Below are 23,883 nucleotides of genomic sequence, written 5' to 3'. Positions count from 1 at the left end.
AATTTTTATTTATTTATAGTAAAATCTCTTTTATACCAAATGCTTAATAAAGAAGAAAATCTTCTTAATTCATTTGCTTACCCGGTAATGTGAGAAAATCTTCCAAGCTTTTATGAATTCAATCTATGCTTATTTAATTTTTGCAGCTTTAGTCTTCAGTTAGGCATGCCTATTTGGCAACATAGGGTCAAGTTTGGATCTTCTAGTTTCATGCCAAACAAATCTTTTTCTTATTATTTTTTTATTTTATTTTTATTTTTACTTTTATATGTATGGAAGGTAATTTGGTTGATTTTTATGATGTGATGGACACATTTAAAATACCATACATCTCTTTTAGGTAAATTTGTCAAATATTGAAGGAGAATCAAACACTTGTTAATATAAACTCCCTTTGACAAGCTAAAAATAAGGGTTAACTATTGAAATAGTCTACTATTTAGTTTGCCACTAATAAATATTTGGCATGTATGTACCATATTTTAAACAATTATAGTATTAATGTAAAAACAAAAATCCATTTAAAAATAAAAAAAACTTGTAAAAATAATTTTGAATTTAAAATAAATAACTATATATATTTTTAGAAGTTTTATTTTTTGTTTAAAGAAAGTTAAGATTGAAAATGTTATACAAGCTTTTTTAACTTTTAAATTTGACTGTATAATATATCTGAGAGGTGAACTAAAGATATTATTTTAATATTTAAGTTTCGTTTATTTTTACAATTTTTTCATTTAATTATTATAATTTTTTAAAACTTTTATATAAATTAAAATAAATAATTTAATTATTTTAAATATTTAAATAAAAATAATATTATAATAATATTTTATTTAATTTTTATCTCAATTTATATTATTTTTAAAAATAAACTAGAACTTAAATAAAAATGAAGGATTAGGTATAGAGAGATCAGAATTCAGATCACACTGTCAGATCACGTGGAGAAGCCTCTGCAATTACGAGCAAATGAGAGGGGCCTAACTGGAAATATCAAGAAAATGCCCTTCTGCCATTCGCATCTCATGCACAGCCAGGGGTTGTTATGTACTGAAGTCAGTCAAGCAGAAACAGTCGGAGATTGAGAGAGAGAGAGAGAGAGAGAGAGAGAGAATGGGAGACGCTAAGACGGTACACTCGCCGCTGGTGACATACTTTTCCATGCTGTCTTTGCTCTCTCTCTGCCCTCCTTTTGTTGTTCTACTGTAAGCACTCCCCTATATTTGTCTCCCTCTTAATTCGGATTCGATTTGTGTTTGTTTCTCAATAATGATAATCTTCCTGAGAAGTGAAAATTACTGTTATGTGTAATGGGTGCGATTTTATCATTCTCGGAGGGAGGGGACGATGTTGTTACATCCAAATCTCATTAATCCTCTGCAAAATGGGCATATTGTTTGCATATATAGCAAGAAGGGTATGAATACGGTTACTTAGCTCTTAGCCTTATACAAAGAATCAACAATCATCTCAGTAAGTACTATATGATCGCATCATCCCTTCGATTTTTATGTAAACTTCCATCCTCTAAACTAATTACAGATTTGAGTGTCAACTTTGAGGTGCCTCTAGTAATTTTATTATTATTATTATTAATATTATTTTTTATCTTTTGATAAAAGTTTCTAAAATTACTTGATTTATTTTTTGATAATTATACTTGAAATTAAATCTTTTAATAAAAGTTTCTAAAACTACTTGAAATTCAATCTTTCATTGAGGACATTCTTGCTGTAATTTCCTTCAAATACGATGGATCTCTCCATGAAATTTGCTAAGCCCATACCTATTTATATCTTATATATGTTAAATGGTCCGTTTGGTTTTATCTGGGCAAATTGAGACCCTAAAACCAAGACTCTAGCTGACACTGTTGGTTTTTGGAGAACGAGGGTTAAGAATTGGCCAAACCAGTAAAGATCCAGTCGAAACCAGTTGGTTCTGGCCAGTTCGATAGGTTCATTGGTCCACTTGAAGATCCTAGAGCCTATAGAGTATTCAAAAAGTTCCACCACCTGCCCAGCTTTCCACAAAAGCTCTCTACCCAGTTCCAGTTCTTGCTCCCTGTATGGTAATAAAGCCAGGTATTTCCCCGGTTTGTTTGAGCAACATTGAGCAATATAGGTATTGTTTCCTGCCTGGAAAGCCTTCATGGAAAAATCACACTTAAAATACACAGGCACTACTCCTCAGTGATAAAATGGGAAACTGAAAGAAGATGTTCATGGTCAGCTTGATAATCACCAATATAGATTGGCACTCAGGTCAATTATTGAAATCCGGACATGTCCTTGAACTAACAAACACCAATACAAAATGGACAGACTCTAGATATAATAAAAAAGAGTCCAGAGCAGAGAAAGAAAAGTTGTCAAGGGCCAAGCTTTGGTTGATGTCTTATGCTCAATTAAAGTACAAGTTGAATTTTTAGAGCACCTTATCAGTGAGTGTCTGCTGGTTAACAAGTTCTGCTTCATTCATATAAAGCTGGTTTATTGTAAGTGGGTATTGACATCAGAATTTGATACTTTGTTCAGATGGTATACAATGGTACATGCTGATGGGTCTGTTTCCCAAACTTTCGATTACTTGAAGCAGCACGGGCTTAAAGGATTTATAGATATATGGCCGATACCCACTGCTATTGCTTGGAAAATTATTGCTTGTTATGCTGCTTTTGAGGCTGCACTTCAACTTCTTTTACCTGGCAAAAGGGTCGAGGGCCCAGTATCTCCAGCAGGAAATCGGCCTGTTTACAAGGTACTCGATAGTAAATGTTGTATTTCCCAGAGTGATTTCTTACTATCTCCACATCTGAACTTTTATACTTGGTAAATTATCAATTTGAAAGATGTTTTGTTACTTTGAATTTTCCAGTGCTCCATGAAGTTGTGGATTCCAGTTACTTGCATATATATTGCAAAGTTGTTCAATGTAAAAACTACCTATTTCTTATCTTATATCATGCATGTTGCAGGCAAATGGGATGGCTGCATATGTAGTGACTTTGGTTTCTTATCTTGGTATTTGGTGGTAAGGACTTTCTCAATCAAATAAAGTGTTTATGCTTGCCAACATGGTTTTGTCCTTCAAAGGGTTGTGAATCCTCTTTCAGCTGCAGCAATTTGCGTCATTATTTTCTAATTTCTGTGGGATGTGAAGAGATATTGCTTTTGGCGATCATTATGGGCAGCATATAAATTCATCTAATCGTTTGAATAATATTTTAAATGATTGATGCACTTGTGATATCAGTGTTTTCTTTCTTCTTCTTCTTTTTTTTTTTGTTCAAATTGCATCATGCTAAAAAAGGAAGTGGTGGGCTAGGTCGTGGGTTGATGAACTAACTGCCAACTGGAGAAAATTGGTTCTATCACTGTCTTATTGGTTTTTCTGTTATATGATAACAGAACTGATGAAATGCTGAATTGGCGTTAAAATATCACGAGTCAAATTGCTGAATATGTACTACAAGAGAAATGGGGATCTATGGATAAATTTCTACTACATTGTGTGGTAGTTTGCCCATTGTGGCAGGTCTTTTCAGCAATATGGGCTTAGTTGGGTGATGCCTTGTCGAATGGAGTTGTTAGCATGTTGGAATTGGTGGGTTGGTAGCCATCATAATGAGGCTTGGAGAAAATTATCCCCATTTATTTGATTTGGTGCATATGGTAGGAAAGAAATTACAAAAGTTCCAAAGACGGCAGAAAGGACTGTTGAGGAGCTCAATACTTTATTTTTGTAATGTGCTGTACCATTGGATGACAGCTAATCTGTCTATCTATCTTTATTTCCAGGGTTTCCTTGCTCTCTTCTCTTTCTCTCTCTGTGGGTATTTTTTCTCTTCTTTTTTTTCCCCATTGTTTGTAAAACTTATCAGAAGAGGTATGACTTGCTAAATATATTGATCTTTGAAAACATGCCATTACTAGCAGGAGTATGAACTTAGAAATTATTGTTTGCATATTTCTTTTTCATATATCAACCTTAATTTCATGTTCTGCTTGGTATCGTTGTCTGGAACTCACTGAAGTATAGGTTTACTTGTACTGTAACACACTCATTATTCTCTCTATTGACATGCCTTGTAGTTTTCGTTTCTTTTGAGCTAATGTATATCGCCATGCTTTTGTTTTTGATTTACATAAATGCAATTAAATTTCCAGGGCATTTCATTTTTTCAATGTTCATTCTTCAGGTTTGGGATATTCAACCCCTCGCTGGTGTATGATCATCTGGGAGAAATATTTTCAGCACTGATTTTTGGAAGCTTTGTCTTCTGTATTTTCTTGTACATAAAAGTGAGGATTGAACTTTGCAGTACAAATATTTGCAATTTATAGAATGTAAGTTTATGTTTCCATCACTAATGGTTTATGTATACAAGGGTCATGTTGCGCCATCTTCCACCGACTCTGGTTCATCTGGGAACATAATAATTGATTTCTACTGGGTGAGTGTCTTGAAATATCTATGATATTCTGATCCTTCTTATCCTATAACTCTAATTTATGACTAATGATTTAAGAGGCACGCTTCTAATGAATAGTGTAGCCTGCTTTTGACGTGACATTTTTTAAGACAATTTTAACAAAGGTATTTTTGCATTTTTCAAGAATCTTTTTAGTTCTGTGAGTGCAATAATACATTACTTTACACATATATTGCCTCAGTGTGACTTTGTATGTGTTGTTGTTTATCATCACCCTTAGTTCTGATGATGTTTTCCACAGCATTTCGTGTCCCTATCAAGATCACCATATCAAAAATCAACTTATATAATTACCTATCAAAAGAAAAAAAAAATCAACTTATATAATCACTTATAAAAAAAATCAACTTATAATCAGATGTAAATATGAAATGTTGAAAGGCTCCATTCCCCATTTGCGGCTTGACTTTTGAGTGAGATGAATAACCCAGAAACTATGCTAAACTCATAACGTGTGAATTCATCAGTACCATCTCTTGTACTTTTGCTATCAGCTTCTTTTTTCCCCCTATCTAATGATTTGGTGAGATAGCAAAAATCTTCCCTTCTTTGTTATCCTATTGGACTTGGATTATGTTGTAAACTATTCTTTTGACAAGCACCAGTTTTTACTTGTCTGAGCAATTAAAACTACTCTAATGTCTAGTTATCATTACAAGATTTACCTGTGACAACAATGGATTTGTCAGTCTAGGTCCTACTCTTTTGTAGAGTGTTCTTAATAATCTCCTTTGCTTCTTGCAGGGTATGGAGCTATATCCTCGAATTGGTAAACATTTTGATATAAAAGTTTTCACAAACTGCAGATTTGGGATGATGTCTTGGGCAGTTCTTGCTGTGACATATTGCATAAAACAGGTAATGTTCCAACTGTGCGTATATCGATGATGTCACTTTTGTTATGTAAGTGGTAAGATATGAGAGATATAAAGGTTGGCATTTCGTTGGTTAATATATTTGACTACTAGGTAGTTTGATGGTTAAGTAATGCTTCAGTTTTTTTTGTACTTATAAAAAGAGTAATTCTTCAATTTTAGGGAGGCTACAGGTGAACATAAATGGATGTGATCATTTAGTACTCACTTTTCTATTTTAACCCATTTATGGTATATTTCAAATACCTACACTCAAAATATTCGAATTATTTGGATGGTTTCCAACCTTCCCATCAACCTCTTTAACTGTTTTTCTGTCTTCTTTTTTTAATAAAGTTTTGCCTGAATGGTGGTAATTTGTTACTCATGGGGGTGTAATCTGAACAGGCTACTCGATTGGTAGCTCGAACCCGACTTGATTAATGTTCGCAAACATGAAATGAGCTATTATTAAATGAGCTTGAATTTGACTCACGCTAGATTTGTTTATTAAATGAGCTCATTTTTGAACATGAAATTATGATCTATTATTAAATGACAAAACTCTTATAATACTTGATTTGACTTGATTAATATTCGCAAACAAGCTTGTATAAAACTTGACTCATAAGCTCGCTTGAATATTTTGTAAGACACGCACGTATTAATAAAAATGTTATATAAATGTACATATTATATGTATATGGTATATTAGATATGAAGTAGCAATATATAATAAAAATCTATACATTAACGTATATATGTGTGTGTGTGCGTGCACGCATATATATATATTAGTTATAAATATAATTAAAAGAGAAAATTGTAATTTGTATTACTACATATTTGATATTTGACTAATTCATAAAAATTGCAATTTTGATTCGTTTCAATTATTGTTTAATTCATTTATTTAGTGATTATTTATTTATTTTTTCAATTGAGAAAATAAGGGACTTCAAAAATTCTCTAGTCGAGCCAAGTCGAGCTTGATTAAGCACTCGGCTTGATCACAATTCAAGCTTCGAGCTATGCTTGGGCTGGATTTCTATAAATTCAGCTATGCTCGAGCTGAATATTAGAGCTTGACTCTCATACGAGCCGGGCTCGAGCCGGGACTATTAGATATTCGAGCCAAGCTTAGACACAACCTCAACTTGCCTGAACTCGGTCGAATAAAGCCCTAGCTACTCATGACATTCCACCCATGTTGCAAGCTCAAGAATAATTTACGATCACCGGTGCAAGGATAATGCACATAGTTTCTCATTGGCATATTAGGGCTAGAGATGGATATGAGAGAGAGATGTGCCCTTTTTTTTATTGGCACCAGGTGTCCGAGAACAACATCCTAATCAATCCTGAGGGTGCACAAGCCTGAGGAGTTTTTCGCAAGTGCACCTCGGGCAATTCAAGGAAAAAATCCCTTAGTCCGATAGCCCTTAGAAATTGTTTGCACCTAAGAGGATTCGAATCTTAGACATGGAGAGAGCATACCACCAAGACCAAAGCCTTTACCACTGGAGCCAACTCCTAGGGGTTGAGATGTGCCCTTCTTTTTTCCACCACTTCTGCCATTTAGGCCCCGTTTGGAAGTTGAACTCTCTAATTTTAAGTGAGTCTAAATGGAGCCTTAGTCATTCCTTTCTTTTTTGGGGGGATTAATTGAAAGAAACTTCATTGAAACCCAAAAGATGCTTAAAACAGTTCTTCTGAATGTACTTAGTACCCCAAAACAGTTACAATAAAAAATTTAGTATCAACAAAGTCCAAAAACATGACATTGGATGCTTTAATGCATTTATACAAATAAAGGTTTTCTTAAAAACAAAGACACAGAGATTCCCAAATATCACTTAAACACAATACACTTTTCAATTTCAAATCTTCAACTTTTTCATCTAATTATTATCCAAACACAAAAACCAATACAACTTTTACAAACTTCAAAGCAAAATACAAAAATCAATACAACTTTTTCAAACTTCAAAATAAAAATTATATTAAAAAATTATATTCAAACCATTTTTTAACTTTATAATATTTTTATTCGACCTTTTCTCTCTCATTTCCCAAAACCCAATAAAACATCTTAACTCAAACCATTTCACTACTATTTATAAAATTCTGAGATACTCCAAGTGTCCAAACGAGCCATTAAAAGCATATTTGAATTCAGCTTGCCAACACTAAGCAGCCACATTAACAACACTATGATAGACTGATTTGTTTGTCCAGAGTAAGAAAACTTCATTAAAAACACTCAGAATGCACACTCAGATACACGAGATGTGTACAAGAGAGTCACCTATCTAGAAACAGGAAATGATGAATTTAAAAAGTCACCTATCTAAAGGAATTGAATATCGAGAAATATTCTGATTTTGATGGAGGAGGAGTCGAGTAGGAAAAGTTATGTGGATGTTGAACTTGAAAAGCTGATTTTGATGGAGGAGATTTCGTGAAGGCAAAAATCTCAGGCTCTTTGGTTGAAAGAAGGAGATCATTGTACGAAGTTTTTTCATCAGGTGGCCAATTCCCATTGTAGGAACAATGCCATTGAGATGCTCCATTTTGAAGGTCTTGTTCTTAATGACCATTTTGAAATGAAGGACCATATTGTTCTCTATTATGAGACACTTCTTCCGGAACAACATACGTGGAGGCCAAAACTTGATTGTTTGGTGTAGGGGAGTCTTTATGGAAGGCTGTTATTGAGTTGAAGTATGGGAGCATGTAGGGGGGTTGGTGTTCCAATGAAGTGAGAGTTGCACATGGTGTAGGCTGGTGGAAGAATATTAGAAATGGATGGGAGGTCTTTGCTTGTTTATTAATTTTGAGATTGGCGATGGATCTGGTGTCAGATTTTGGTGTGGTAATTCAGCTCTCAAGACCATGTTTCTGATCAAGAGGCATCGGTGTCAGAGGTATTGGATAGCTCTAGTGGATCCTCACAGTGGAATGGTTGTTTTCTTAGAGCTGCTCATGATTAGGAAATAGGAGTTATTTATGATTTTTTTTAGTTTATTGTGTTCTTCGAATATTGGTAGTAATAAGGTGGGCATGATGCTATGGATGAATAAAGGAAGTAGGAAGTTTACTATACGATCATTGTACAAGGCTTTGTCATGTCAAAATTATATTTCATTTCCTTGGAAGTGCATTTGGAGAAGTAAGGTGCTGCCTAAGATTGCTTTCTTTGGTTGGACTGCATCTCTTGGGAAAATATTGACTATGGACAGTTTGAGAAAGCATGGACTCGTTGTGATGGATTGGCGTTATAAATGTAAGAAGAGTGGGGAGTTGGTGGATCATCTTTTACATCACTGTGAGGTGGCAAGGATCTTATGGGTGGAGATTTTTAACAGAACTGGTATTGCATGGGTGATGCCTAAGAGGATTGTTGATTTGTTTTCCTGTTGGCAAAGGAGTTGGGGCAATTCTCTTATTGCGGATGTATGAAGAATGATTCTTTTATGTATCATGTGGTGTCTTTGGATTAAGGAATGGTTGAAACTTTGAAGATAAAGAACTTTCTATGGATGAGCTTAGAAGTCTCCTCTTCCATACTTTATTTTTTTGGGCTTCAACCTGTGTTTTTAATGGAGCCAACTTACATGATTTTCTTGTATCACTTTCTAGCTAACTTGTAACTAGGTGTATGCTGTTTGTATACTTCATGTGTACTTAGACTATGCCTATTTACTAGTTTCAATAAAATTTTATTTTATAAAAAAAAAAGAATATTGAAAAATAAAGTTTTGAGCTCCTCCAATCTCCACTCATGGTTCTTAAAATTTTTCGTTCCTTTCCCTACAAATACACTCTATGAGGCAAAGAGGGTACTGTCTTCCATGCTGCCACAATTTGTTGGCTTCCGCTTAACCCTCTCCAAAGGATAAAAGAACCACAACTCTTATGTGCATGACCGAAATCAAACAAATTCATCTGAAAAGGTCAACTACAAAGCACTAGCCTTCTTGCATTGGAGTAAAAGATGATCAGCAGACTTGCAGTCCTCATACACATGCAACATCAATCAATCACCGCAATGTCTTTTTCTTAAATTTTCCATGCTGTGAATATTTTATAAGGAAGTTTCCATGCATAAATTGCAACTCTCAAAGGAGCCTTGGTCCACCAAATGCTATTTCAAGGATAGGAGTTATTATCATGGGGCCTAAAGAAGCTTGTATTCACCTCCTCCTCCCAAACTAGAGGGATACAATTGATTAGAGAACGGTATGAAAGTATCTACCCCCCAGTCTTGAGCCATTTGAGAGAGCATACATTTAACTATGGCAAATCACTAGATATTTTCAAATTTATATGCTAAACAAGCATCCTTGCCACAAGCAACACTGTACATAGTTGGGAATGTGTACGTAGTTAACATCTGTGCTTTGAAGGGACCCCTTGCCCCGAGTGTTTTTTCCCCTTTGTACAATCGTGTTTTTTTTTCCTCTTTGTACAACTTGCTACCTATGAGGTTCTTTGGGTTTCTACGGTGAGATTACTGTTGAGTTGAGTGTTTTTAAGTGAGATTAGGGGGATTATGAGGTTTCTGAAACATTTAGGCCCCATTTGGATACAATAAGTGTTTCATCTCATCTCATATCATCATTACAGTTTTTTCAAATTTTCACGCAAAATTTAATAAAAAATTCAACATTTTCAAATCTCAAAACAATAATAATATTAAAAAATAATATTATAACAAAATTTTATTCAATTTCAACTTTCATCTCAACTCGCTATCCAAATAACACCTTAGTAATAGAATCAAACGCGTTTGCCTTGTCGAAGACTGGGAATAGGAGGTTGGTAAAAGAGATGAGGTTGGGAATTCCTATGGTGCAATGGTTTGCCAAAACATTGGAGGATTGCCTGAAGGGTGAAAAGAAGGATTTTTACACAATCACAAGGGAGGGTACCAGAAGCTTCATCGCGCAGAGGTGTTCAAATGTTCGAGGCCGTTACAACGCTCTGGTGGAGTAGGTGGTGGTGGCTGACGAAGTTTCATTTTCACACCTAAAGACTTGGCAGATAAGGGCTGGAGGAGAATGGGGGATGCATTGTGGGAGGCCGTTATGGAGGGAGGGCAAGAGTTTCATGGTAGAGGAGGAGGGGTAGCGTGGAGGCCATTGGTGGCGATGAACCACCCACAGAGTCGTTCGTATAGGGAGGTTTCGATGTAGCAGAAGGTGCCGACTCATGGCTATGGCGCAGCAGGTGGTGCTGATAGGGGTGGAAAGGCTCCACCTACCTCTGGGAAGGCAAGTGCATAGTGGAGGAGGCAGGCTTGTCATGGGTTTGGCAAAGGAGGATGTGCACACTACCTTCCTACAAGTGAAAATGCAGTTGTTGGCAATGCAAAAGAAGGTTGAGGCTCTAATACGGTGAGTTGAGGAGGACGGTTATGGGCCTAATAAGATGGGCCAGGGAAGGGAGGTGATTGGATCGGGCAACGTAATGGGCTTGGGAAGTGAGGTCAGTGGGCTATTAAGGGAGTGTGATGTAATAGGAGGGCAACTAAATGAGGCTGGGCTAGGCTCTAAGCAAATGGGTCGTCCGATAGAGCGAGCAAAAGAGGCTGGGCTAGGTCCAAATCAAATGAGTCATTCGGTTGGGCCTCAAAAAGTGGGGCAAAATAGAGAAAAGTTTAGGATTGGAACCCAGCCCGTGTGGAGAGTCAAGGAGGGTGAGGTTGAGCCTTCTACCAGCGGGAGTCAATCAACCTCGCCGGAGAAGGTGCCGAGGTACCCATCGGACTTGCAAGTCACCCATCAGACTCGCGAGAAGGTGACGATGGTATTGAGGAGCTCATCAACTGCGACGGAGGACCTTCGAGAAGGTGACGAAGAATCAGAGGCACCAAGGACCTTCATGAGCCAATCAACCCATTGGGATTGCATGTGGCCAAGGAATCATTAACGGTGGCTTAGAAGGTGTTCGTGGAGTTGCTGACAGTTGATCCAGAAATGTATCTCACCTTTTGAATCCCCTAAATTTGCTTCTAGGAAAAAGAGGGAGCTGAAGTGTCTCACTTGTTCAATCAATTATGACGGAAGGGAGGGTAGTACTAACAAAGGAAGATCCAAGGGAAAGGTTATTTCTCCCCATGAAGCCTAGAATTCTTTCTTGGAACATTCAAGTGAATCCCAATAAGCGTATGCGGGTGAAGAATCTTTTACGTCAATGGAAGTTGGATATTGTTTGTTTGGAGGAAACCAAGATGGAATTGAAGGATCGTAGCATCATCATTAGCATTTAGGGCTGTCCATTTGTGAGATGGGTGTACCTTGCCTATGAGGGAGCATCCGGGGGTATCCTTATTATGTGGGACTCAAGGGTGGGTGAGTCTATCGAGGAGTGTGCTAGAAATTATACAGTGGCGTGTCTGTTTATAAATGTGGAGGACGGTTTTTGTTTGGCTTTTGTTGGTATGTATGGGCCTAACCTGGACACACATAGGAAGGTTTTATGGGAGGAGCTAGCGGGTTTGGGCAATTGGTGGAACCTACTGTGGTGTATTGGCGGTGACTTTAATATTACTTAGTTCCCTATTGGAAGATAGGGAGAAGTCCAGTACAACCACACAATGAATGAGTTTTTTGAATTTATCTTCAATATGGATCTGGTGGATTTACCACTTGTTGGTGGTGTGCACACTTGGTCTAATAATCGTGCTTGGTCTCGTTTGGACAGATTTTTTGTGTCTCCTTCATGGGAGGCACATTACTCTACCTTGCTACAAAAGAGAATGGATAGAGTTTGCTCGGACCATTTTCTCATTGTACTGGATTGTGGAGGCATTCGCGAGGGGAAAGATACTTTAAGTTTGAAAATATGGTGGCTGAGAATTGAGGGTTTTGTAGAGAAAGTGAGGCCGTGGTGATTCTCGTATTCTTTAGAGGGTTCACCAAGCTTTATATTGGCTGGGAAATTGAAAGCATTGAAGAGGGATTTGAAGAGGTGGAATGATGAAGTCTTTGGACACATTGATAGTAAAAAAAGGCTCCTTATGGAGGAATTAAAGGATTTGGAAGAAAGGGAGGTGAGCGCTTCTCTTTCTGAGGAGGACTCTTGCAGGAAATTAGCTCACTTCGGGGCTAGAAAATGTGCTACTTATGGAGGAAATTTAATGACAAAAGTCATGAGCCCTTTGGTTGAAGGAAGGGACCGATGTACTAAAATTTTCCACCGGGTGGCTAATTCTCATCATAGGAATAATGCTATTGAGGTGCTTCTGGTTGAGGAACATGTTTACTCTGATTATGATGCTATTAAAAGCCACATTGTCAATTTCTACAAAGACCTTCTTGCTGAAAAATCCTTTTGGAGACCCAAACTTGATGGTATGCCTTTTGATAATATTGATCAGTTAAGCTCTATGTGGTTGGAGAGACCTTTTGAAGCATAAGAGGTTCTTTTGGTAATTCGTGGGATGGCCAAGGATAAAGCCCCGGGTCCGAATGGGTTCTCGATGACCTTTTATTATGATTGTTGGGATATGGTGGGGGAGGACATCATGCAGGTTTTTCAGGAGCTATAAACCTTTGGTAAATTCGAAAAAAACATTAATGTCTTTATTGCTCTTATCCCTAAGAAAGTTGGGGTAGTGGAGGTGAAAGATTTTCTACCTATCAGTCTCATTAATGAGGTGTATAAGATTATCTCAAAGGTGCTTGCCAATCACATGAGTATTGTTATGAGTAGTATTATATCAAAATCTCAAAATGTATTTGTAAAGAGGAGACAAATCTTGGATTTGGTGTTGATTGCCAATGAAAGCCTAGATTGTAGAATCAAAGAGGAAACACCCGTACTCTTGTGCAAGCTAGACATGGAGAAGGCTTATGACCATGCTCTTGATAGGTAGAAAATCTTTCACCTCATTAATGGGAGTTTTTGTGTTATTTACTTTGGAGGTGTGGTTTTGGAGATAGATGGATTTCATGGATTAGGCATTATATAACTACGGTTCGTTATTTGGTTTTGGTGAATGGAGCACCGGAAGGATTCTTGAACAGGTCTAAGGGATTAAGACAAGGGGATCCCCTCTCCCCCTTGCTGTTTGTTATTGTTATGAAAGTATTGAGTCATATGTTGAGAGCGGCTGTTAATGGATTCTTGCTGGATTTTTTATGTGAGGTGTTATTATATCTCACCTTCTATTTTTTAATATTATTTTTGTTAGAATATATGTTTTAATATTATTTTTGTTTTGGGATTTGAAAAAGTTTAATTGTTTATTTTATTTTGTATTGGAAGTTGGAAAAGTTGTAATGATTAGATGAGATGAGATGAGATGTTTTCTGAAAACAAACGAGGCCTTAATCTCTTGGGCTTTGGCCATTATTTGTAATGTGGACAATCTTCATGATTTGCTTGTATCTCTCACTAGTGCTTAGATGTAATTAGGCATGTTCGTTGTATACTACCGGTGTGCTTGGGCGATGCCTCTTCTGTCAATAAAACTTTACTTTTACTTATAGAAAAAAAAAGAGCCCTATCTCTGCACCTTAAATCATCCCAAAATTGAATCTTGGAATTGCCTCTAATTGCATGTCTATTATGGATAAAAACTTCCCTCATTCTTTTGTTATATTCTTCCATAATCCATCATGTGAGGTCCTTGTTATTCATGAGAATCCTTGTTATTCATTAGAACATCCCGCATCCGATGAGCATCCGTAGATATAATCTACTACTGCTTTCCACAAGGCCTCTCTCTCATCTTGGTTGTGACTTTACTTGATTAAACTAGAGCAGATGCTGAACTTCTAACCCACTAGTACCATCTCAAATTTAGTGAAATTAGCCCTCAATCAGGAAACTGCTACAAAGCGTTAGAATAAAGCATGTAAACAATACAACTGGTCTGGTTTGCCCCATGATACAACAAAGTATTTTGGCATACAGAAGATGCAATATGTTGACACCAGAGTTTGAAAAACCTAAGAGAAAACCTCCATCAAAACAAGTGGATAACATTTTTTTGTCTCTATGAAAATTACATAAATCAAAGTTGACAGGCATCTCTTTATTGCAAGACAAGCCATTCTTTTTTGAAATACACAAGCATGCTGCGCACAGACACAGAAAACTTCCTAGCTTCTAAGTTCTAAATGTTTGAGTTCACAATCTTTTGCTTATTTTTTTTTTTTTCTAATATCCAACTCTTTACCAGTACGAAGTGAATGGGAGAGTGGCTGATTCTATGCTTGTTAATACCACGTTGATGCTGGTCTATGTCACAAAGTTTTTTTGGTGGGAATCAGGTTATTGGAACACCATGGATATTGCACATGATCGAGGTATGAGTTTGGTCTATTGTTTGCATTTCACATTTTACTATTTCTCCTAGTTTGTTAATTCATGGTAATAAAGCACTGTGGTAAACATAGAATGCCCAGTTCATCCGATCATGCTTGCCTACAATTTTTCACTTGAAAATTTATTGTATGTTCATTGCAATGCCATTTTATCACTATGAGCTTTTTTCACTGTTGATTCGTTATTCTGTTTCATAACCTGGTATGAGGAAGGGTATGATTTAACAAGATGAAGAAAGGAGAAGAAAGATCATACTAGGAAATCTTGTCTCAAGACACGCACACAACTCTAATAGCTGTGTAGAGTAAGGTATATGTACAAAGACTCCTGAATCATGCTTAACCTACGCAGATTAGAAAACCCATGAACAATCACAAGTAAGGAAATCTTTTAAAATGAAGAAAAAGAAGAAGACTCAATATAGATATGCAGCATTGGCAGACAATTATTGATTTTTCGCTGGTTTTAGAAATGACAATATCTTCTAATAATTGACTTAAATTAGTTTTAACCGTAGACTATTTATGACTTAATGTTTAGAAACATGTTGCTTAAATTGGGAAATGCAGGTGAGCTCTGCAGCAGTCAGTGACGAATCCACAGGGAGGCCAGGTCCCCCAAGGATTCTACAATTTTCTTCAAATATTTGAATTTTTATAATTTAAAAAAAAAAACAGAATATAAAGAACTTTTAGTTTTGGTTTTATTTTTTTTTATATTTTGGACTCTAGTTTTGTTTTTTATATTTCAGATTTTTATAAATTGAAAAAAAAAATAAAATTTAAAGACGAAAAAAATTATAAGATTATATTTTTTTTTATATTTTTGTTATTGCATGCATTTGCTTGAATTTTATGCTTCTTATTTAAAAGAGAATAGATATTTGCAACCGTGAATTGTGCAACCGCCACATAATCGCTTTGAAAAAAGTGAATAAAATATGAGATCCATGAAAAAAATTAATTTTTTAATAGTGGACCCCATTATTTCTCAAAGCGATTATGTGGCGTTTACGCACTTCACGGTTGTATGTAGAATTACTCTATTTAAAAAGTATACTTCAATTTGGGTACTTGTAATTTGTAAATTTTGTAATTAAATGTCTTGTTTTCTTAAGATTGAGTTTTTTGTACATGTATAATTGAGTTTTCCTCTTGGCGTGGGCAATAAATCAGGCTAAATGTCCATGAGTTTCATATTTTGGTTGTAAATCCTAGTTAGGAATTACTCATGTATATGTCTAGTGTGCTTGGCTATGCCTATTATGTTATGAATTAAACTTCTTGATTTCCTATAAAAACAATAATCAAGTTTGACGTTTTCTTTCTTTGTGCACTTGTTAATTATATTAGTTTTAGACATCACTATTTAAGCCATTCATGAGATAAGTAACTTTTTTTATTGAGCAAGGATTAAGTTCAATTAGTATAGTTGTTATTAACATTTGGACTCGAAAATTCTTGAACATATGCTTTGGGCTATATAACGAATTTATGACACAAATAATACTATGCAAGCAAACATGCATTTGTACCAAAATTTGAACAAAAAAAAATTTAAATCTTATTTGAAATTATATATGCTCCCCCCTTATTATGGTTTCATCCCTGGTAACTGTAGTTCTTAGTTTGTTATTTTTGTATATTGAATTCTTCCAACTTGATTGGCAAAGAAAAAAAAAAAGTAATAAAATTCAGAGTGTAATTACAGTCTATTTGGTTCAACCATCAGGTAAGGCATGAGATACTAAACCTTTCTCATGTGCATCTTATTTGGCTTTAGTCTTGCCTTCAGTACCTTGAGTCCTCTAGCGGCAGCTATAACGTACTCTCTTTCCCTGCCTTCCCTGGTATGGAGGATGGGGACAGTAGATCTGGGTCCGTTTGGTTTATAGGTTAACCTGTCCCCTCTCATTTTACCCCTCATACTGTTCTTGCAGTTCAGAAGCACTGTCTTTTGCCTTCATAACATTTAGCTTCACCCCTGCCATCATGATGAGTGGCTGATACCAAACTAGTGCATTTTGGTAGCACAACTTGTGTTGATGCTGCCATTTGTTATGTTCATTCATATCTGAACAAGCTTGATTGGTACACAGATGGGATAAATGTTTGAAAATGCATCAATATTCTTTATTGAAATATTGTATCTGGAGGGAGCAACAAATTTTTACAATTTTTTTATTGGCACTGGTTGTCTGGGAACAAAGTCCTGACTAATCACAGGCGTGTACGGACCCTCCGCAAGGAGTTTCCTGCAAGCACGCCTCATTTTTTCAAGGGGAAATTCCCCCAATCTGATGGACCGTAGAAATTGTTTGCACTCAAGGGTTTGAACTTTAGACCTGGAGGGAGCTCTTTCCAAATTTTGGAGTCCAAATGCTATAAAATCTATTTTATTTCTGACCTGTGCATCAAAGAAAAGGAAATTGGGCATGAAGTTAAGATATTACAGAGTACTGAAAGGGACAAGGAAAAAGTGGTTCTTGTTGGGACATTGGTTTTGTTGTTCAAAATCTTGAGAGAGAGAGGTCAATTGATGGCACATGTTATGCTAAAGTGATGGATGTTAGTTTGTCTGTATATTGTTTCCCTTCCACTTTATTTGTTGGGTTTTTTTGCAGTGTTCATATTCTTCACATAATACTAGCTTTGTTGAAGTTCATATAATAGAGTCTATGTAATACCCCATACTGAGTGATAAAAGTAGGTGGTGTATGGGATCCCACATTACTTGGGAAGGAAAAATTCTTGCTCTTTATAATGGTTTCAATGGGGCTCCCCAATTATATCATTGACTAGTCATTTTGGAGTATAGGACCAGATGTGGCTTGGGCCGCCCTTCGGGCTTTACAAATAGTATTCGAGTTTATTCCAACCAGAAATATGAGACTTGAGCCAAACCACCTATGATGGACTGGCCCGATGAGGACGTCAGGAATTTAAGGGGGCGAGATTGTGATACCTCATGCTGAGTAACAAGGGTAAGTGGTGTATGGGAACCCACATTGCTTGGGAAGGAAAAGTTCTTGCTCTTTATAATGGTTTCCAATAGGACTCCAATTGTATCATTGACTAATTCTTTTAGAGAATAGGCTCAGATGTGGCTTGGGCCTCCTCTCATAGGGTGTGACAGTCTATGATGATAGTGCAAAAAAAAAAAAAAAAATCATCTTTACTAATCCTTATCGAAATACTTAGCTGCGTATATAGTATGTAGAGAAAACCTTCAGTTCGGATGTGGTGCTCTTTCCTTTTTTACATCCACCAATAAGTTGATGATACGTAAACAATTCACATGTTACTCTTGTATTCCTGTGCCGCATAGGATAAGAAACCGAACTCAAGTCCAAAGCTCCATTCTTCTCAATTCTCACCCGCATAGAATTTTTTGAAGCTTATTGAATGAAGATCTTTATATCAAAAAAGATTATTGTAATATCATTTATGAGAACCCAGATTTCAGCACAAATCATATCCCAAAATATGGTTCTTTGGTATGGTGATGGAGGATATACTTAGTTCAGATTTTCTCTCTAATATTCTTTGGATATTAGGTTTGGCTTTGGAATTACTGCCTTTATTTGCTTTCATTTTCTGTTGTTGTTTATTTCCAACCAAGGAAGCCACATCAATAGCCCGCCTCCCCACAATTCTTCTGGTTTTTCTTGGTAGAAAGAATTAATTTGAGCAAAGCCTCTGGCTGAATCTACCGCACAAAGTATTTTGATAAATCATATGCAGTTGAACTAGAAAACTATAATTTCATGCATGATCACATCGAGTTTTGAAAAATTCGTGAAATAATCCATTTGATAAAGTCTTACATCCATAGAATATCTTTCCAATGAATTATGAATTATGAACTAGCCCTTTTGCTGTTAAATAATGTAGCCCTACACGATCAGGAGTTGGAACAGAATCCTTTACCCTCTTGTGCACCTCAGAAACTTAAGACTTATCTATAGTAGTTTTTATCTCTTGTCTTCTTCTTTGTGCATATATGTAACTCCATATTGTCAGATATGAACTTTGATGCATAATACTGGCTTCCTAGCTTGCTTAAATATGAATTAATGAAGTCTTCAGATACATCATATGATTGATCCTCAAACATGAAAAAGTTGGTAGTGGCATTTTTTATCAGTGGATCCCAGCCGTTTATCATGGTTTGTTCATACTGCTTCTGGTGTTATTCATGCTTAGCTTTTTAGTGTTCATATTACTTCTGTCTATGGCAGCTGGTTTTTATATTTGCTGGGGATGCTTGGTATGGGTTCCATCTGTCTACACTTCTCCAGGCATGTACCTTGTCAACCATCCTGTAAACCTTGGAACTCAGGTATCATATAACCTCTTTTCAGTGGTTTGGCCAAAATATAGGAATTCTGCAACGTGTCTGTTTGTTATATTATTTTGGCATTTTGATATAAGGCATGTTCAATTTCTGATTAGGTACAATTTCACTTTTTCAACCGCATACCTTTCCTGTTTACCAAAATTACATTTGTACTTTTCCTGTACTCTACATTTTATGCATTTTCAATGCAGTTAGGTTCATCAATGTGATGAACACTTCGCTACCTAGGGTGTTCTAGAGAATTGGGGTGAAGGTTGGATGAGGAAAACTTTGTATGAATTGACAGAATTACTTCAAAAGTATTGAAGTATAACATTTTTTTTCTTAAAATCATATTTTTGGAATCTTAGAAATTTTTTATATAAGCTTTAAACTAGGGAAAGTAACCACTGAGCTTAAGTAAGCCTTAATCCCTGCTTATTTGGGTGAGCTAAATGTGTATGTACCAGCATAATATGTATTAAGCCTTTGCTAAAGTGCCCGTTGGATGAGCTTAAGCAGTTGATTTTTTATGTCAACAAATTTCTCAATTTAGTTTTTATCATCCCTTTATTCTTTGCCCCTTTCTGACAGTGTCCATCTCTTGTTTCAGCTTGCACTTTATATACTAGTGGCAGGCATTCTGTGCATATATATCAACTATGATTGTGACAGGCAGAGGCAAGAATTTCGTAGAACAAATGGCAAATGCTTAGTTTGGGGAAAAGCTCCTTCAAAGGTGCTGATTTTTTGCACTTATCACATGATTTTTATAACTATGTACACTTCTTTTTGCCGGACACGCAATTTTTACCATAATCTGCAGGTAAAAGATAAAATTTAATTGACATGCTTTACAGATAGTTGCCTCATACACTACCACATCTGGGGAAGCAAAAAACAGTCTTCTTTTAACATCTGGATGGTGAGTTTACAATTTTCCTTTATATCAACTCTTATTTGTGGCTGTAGAGTTGCTATTTCCTTGTCCCCTATTCCTGAGGGGTTGAAGTCACTTTTAAGTTGGTCCTAGTAATATGGGAGAGATGCAGTTGGATAAGGCCAAAATTTCTAAATCTTAGGGCCATGTTTGGTTAGTGAATTTTTGAGAATTGTTTTGAAAAATTTTGAGAGATGATTGTTATTGGGTTTTGTGAAGTAGATAGGAAGATTTGTGAAGTGGATGAAAAGAGGTGAAAAGTAGGGGATGTTTGGAAAAGTTTTTCATCTCATCGCATCTCATTTAATTTCCAAACATCATTGAAATACAAACACTTTCAAACTAATCATTACAACTTTTTCAAATTAATCATTAAAACTTTCCCAAACTTTCAAATAAAAAACAAAAACCAATTCAACTTCTTCAAATTCCAAAACAAAAATAATATGAAAAAATTATATTATAATAATATTATAATTTTATAATATTTTTTATTCAACTTTTTCTCTCTCATTTTCCAAAACCCAATAAATACTTGACTCAAACTATCTCATGACTATTCACAAACTATCTTATTACTATTCACAAAATTTTCATCTCATCTCATTTCCTCAAGCATCCCCTAATAATTTTTATGATATTTTTGTTGGTTTTTTAAAAATTTGTTTTGGTTTTTGTGTTTTTGACTTCTCACTAAAATCTAGGCAAATGATGGAACTAGTCAATCTTTTGAGATTGAAAGATGTTTGGTTTGAAGTTGAATTTTTTCTTTTAAAAATTTTGAAACATTTTAAAAAAATAGACTTAAACAAACATGTCTTCTTGAAGTTGGTATCTTTATTGGTGAATTATTTTATACGAATAAAAGTGGAATGCTTAAGTTGGACATAGGAAACTAGTCTCCATTAAAATAATGGAACTAAAAGCTGAAATCTGGCTTATGACTCAGAGCCATTCTGACATACATTTCTATGGTTCCTGCAGGTGGGGATTATCTCGTCATTTTCATTATGCACCAGAAATATTAGCTGCCTTCTTCTGGACTGTACCTGCTCTCTTTAATCATGTAAGATTTTCTTCTTCTTTGTTAGTGTTATGTGCGTGGGAAGGGTTCACTAACATGAAAGTTTGGAGAACATGTTGCCGCACTCTTTTTATTGCTCTGTGGTTTCTACCTTACTTCTGTGTGATATATCTTACTTTCTTTTCGTTGTTTTTATGCAGTTCCTACCTTATTTCTATGTGATATTTCTTACTATCCTTCTTTTTGACCGAGCTAAAAGGGATGATGATCGATGCCGGTCCAAGTAAGCAAATACAAACTTCTGGTGTTGTCTGTACATTCCTCTTGAACATGCATCAACATTTGTCTTCTAAATATTTCTAATTCCATAAAGAAGAATTTTCTAATTCCATAAAGAAGAATTTTGGAATCATAGTCTCCATATTTATTTTAAGACTATTTAATCCTAGTTGTCTTCATTAAAGCTACTTGTTCATCAAGTGGTGTCTTGGGTGATTCCAGAGGCAAGCAAATTTCATGCCACCCTGCAGAAGTTAGGATTAGCTGTGGTATGAAGTTTACACTGCTAGTTCGTGGGAAAAAAAAAAAAAATGATGGTGTGCCCCGTCTGCATGCTAATGATTTATGAATGTGAAGCAAGGAGTAGTGTCATACAACCATAGGGCTAATAAAATTGTTCTAACTCATGCTTTGCAATTTGTTTGAAACAATGTTTTATAATATCGGCCATAATCTTTTCTTAGACAAGCTCCAAGTGTGCACGCCCGTGTTATGCATATATATATATAGACACCTACACAAAATGTACACTTTGATTCAAGCATTTTATAGAGTTGAATGAATTCTTACTATGTCTTGCTTGCAGGTATGGAAAATATTGGAAACTATATTGCGAGAAGGTACCTTACAGGATCATTCCCGGAATCTACTGAATAACCTTGTTTCTATTTAATGTACTTGACCGAATTGTTCTTATCGGCTTTTTGTATCGTGGGTGACTTGAGGATGATATTTATATTGGTAAAACTCTGGTATTGCTTTGTGATCGAAACATTTGATTTGTAGCATGTTGATAGACTCCGTTATTGCCGTGTTTGAAACTTGTTCATCCCCTCCGCCTATTACATAACACCTAACACTAACTACTGCATTGATTGTCACTGTTGAGGTAGCATGTAGCAACCTACAGTGCCAGTATTACCACACTTGAAATGCACATCACCCGTTCTACAGCGCAACTAACACCGTGCTTGTTGTTAATGGAGGGTGGAATTGGGTTTGTTTGGAATTGGCTGCGGATTGGAGGGTTGGAGCAAGTTGTGTTTTTCTTTTGTTTTTGTTTTTGTTTTTGTTTTTTGGCTTGGAGTTATTATAGTTTGGCCAGACATTCTGGTGGTAAAGAATCATCCATTGATTGATTCACGATTGATATACAAGAAAATTGTAGGAAAAATATGAGAAAAATTGGAGAAATTTTTGAAACTCATCTCATCTCATCTCATCTGTTTTCCGGCTTATTTTGTTTTAGGTCTTATCTCATCTGTTTTCTCTCTTTTTAAATTTTTGGTTGACTAAGGTCTAGTTTGGATAGAGAGATGCTTCCATCTCATTTCATCCTATCTCATCTCAATATCTAAACACCATAAATATAAACACTTTTTAATTTCAAATTTTTAACTTTTTCATCTAATAATTACTTAATTATGACAACTTTTTCAAACTTTTAAAAAAAATATAAAAAGTATTTCAACATTTTCAAATTTTCAAATAAAAAATAAAATTTAAATTTGATGATATTTTTATTCAAATTTTTCTCTCTTATTTCTTAAAATCACGTAAAACAATTTAACTCAAATAATTTATAACTCATCTCATATCAATTCAAATATCTTATTACTATGCACAAATTATCTCAACTCACTTTTCAAACTAGGTCTAAAAGAATAGCGACAATTTGGTGAAAATTATCTTTTTCCAAAGAACTGAACTCCAATTTGATTTACTCAGCTGTTTTGAACATTCTAGAATTTTACAATTTTGAAATAAATCTCCCAAACTCATTTCTATCATTGATCACTAATGTCTTGGATGTGATTGAGAAATATGTATATATCGTGCTCTATGGCAGTACTTAATGAAATTAGTCAATTACTATTCAAATGATTTAGCTCTACATTGACGAGTAAAAAGACAAGTTGATTATAGGCTTATAGCTGAATAAAGAAAAACAATTAATCTTATTTTAAGGGCTCGAATTCAATGGAAGTACGAGGGAAGGGCGCTCATCCAAGTACGGGAGAGAAAAAATAACCTTTAATAGATATGGAGAGATATTTCTTAATCTTGGATTAATAAGGGAAAGCCAACTCATATCAATAGTAAGGTAATGAATGGTTATGTCTAGCTTCCAAATGTTCCCTCATCATTCCCTTCATTTTGCTCCCCACTACCCCAAAAACAAATTCAACAAAAAAGAGTGGAGAGAGATCAAAGAAAAAAAAGGGATAAAAAGTGAGTAGCTAGGGAGGAGAGGGAAAGAAAAAGTTGAGTCACTTGCATGCATGCATGCATTAACCCTCAGTACACTCTTATCATTACGTTGCCAAGTAGTCATTCCAATCTTGGTTAGTATTTTTTTTAAAGCAAGCAATTCATTAGCATAAAAGGATCGAGATAGGAAGGAGTGAATTGAAGTTCCCCAACAAACACTCCACCGCAACAAGTTCAATGCAAAAAACTAGCCATAACATAGATGGATAGGTGGTATCAACTAGCCCAAATCTCCGGCGATTGAAAAAGGTTAAATGCGGCTATCACAGAACTTGTAGGTCAACGTGCTAGTGGTTTTGGGATGAAGTGGGTTAGATCTAGTTGATTTGTGGACGGTGAA

General features: G+C 35.6%; 1 protein-coding gene across 1 annotated transcript; it reads left to right on the top strand.

The window, feature by feature from the left end:
• Positions 1–1,006: 1,006 nt before the first annotated feature.
• Positions 1,007–22,101, top strand: LOC109004249 (7-dehydrocholesterol reductase). The gene is made up of 13 exons (XM_018982739.2): positions 1,007–1,208; positions 2,541–2,763; positions 2,981–3,036; positions 4,205–4,307; positions 4,394–4,459; positions 5,243–5,356; positions 14,546–14,672; positions 18,932–19,032; positions 19,643–19,768; positions 19,890–19,954; positions 20,954–21,035; positions 21,194–21,276; positions 21,859–22,101. The coding sequence occupies exons 1-13, from the start codon at positions 1,117–1,119 to the stop codon at positions 21,923–21,925; spliced, it is 1,305 nt and encodes a 434-aa protein (XP_018838284.1). The 5' UTR covers positions 1,007–1,116; the 3' UTR covers positions 21,926–22,101.
• The last annotated feature ends 1,782 nt before the right edge of the window (positions 22,102–23,883 follow it).

Source organism: Juglans regia, chromosome 7, assembly GCF_001411555.2.
Source record: "Juglans regia cultivar Chandler chromosome 7, Walnut 2.0, whole genome shotgun sequence".
Classification (NCBI taxonomy): domain Eukaryota; kingdom Viridiplantae; phylum Streptophyta; class Magnoliopsida; order Fagales; family Juglandaceae; genus Juglans; species Juglans regia.
Note: the sequence above shows the minus strand (reverse complement) of the source record. Positions and strands in the feature narration are given on the sequence as shown.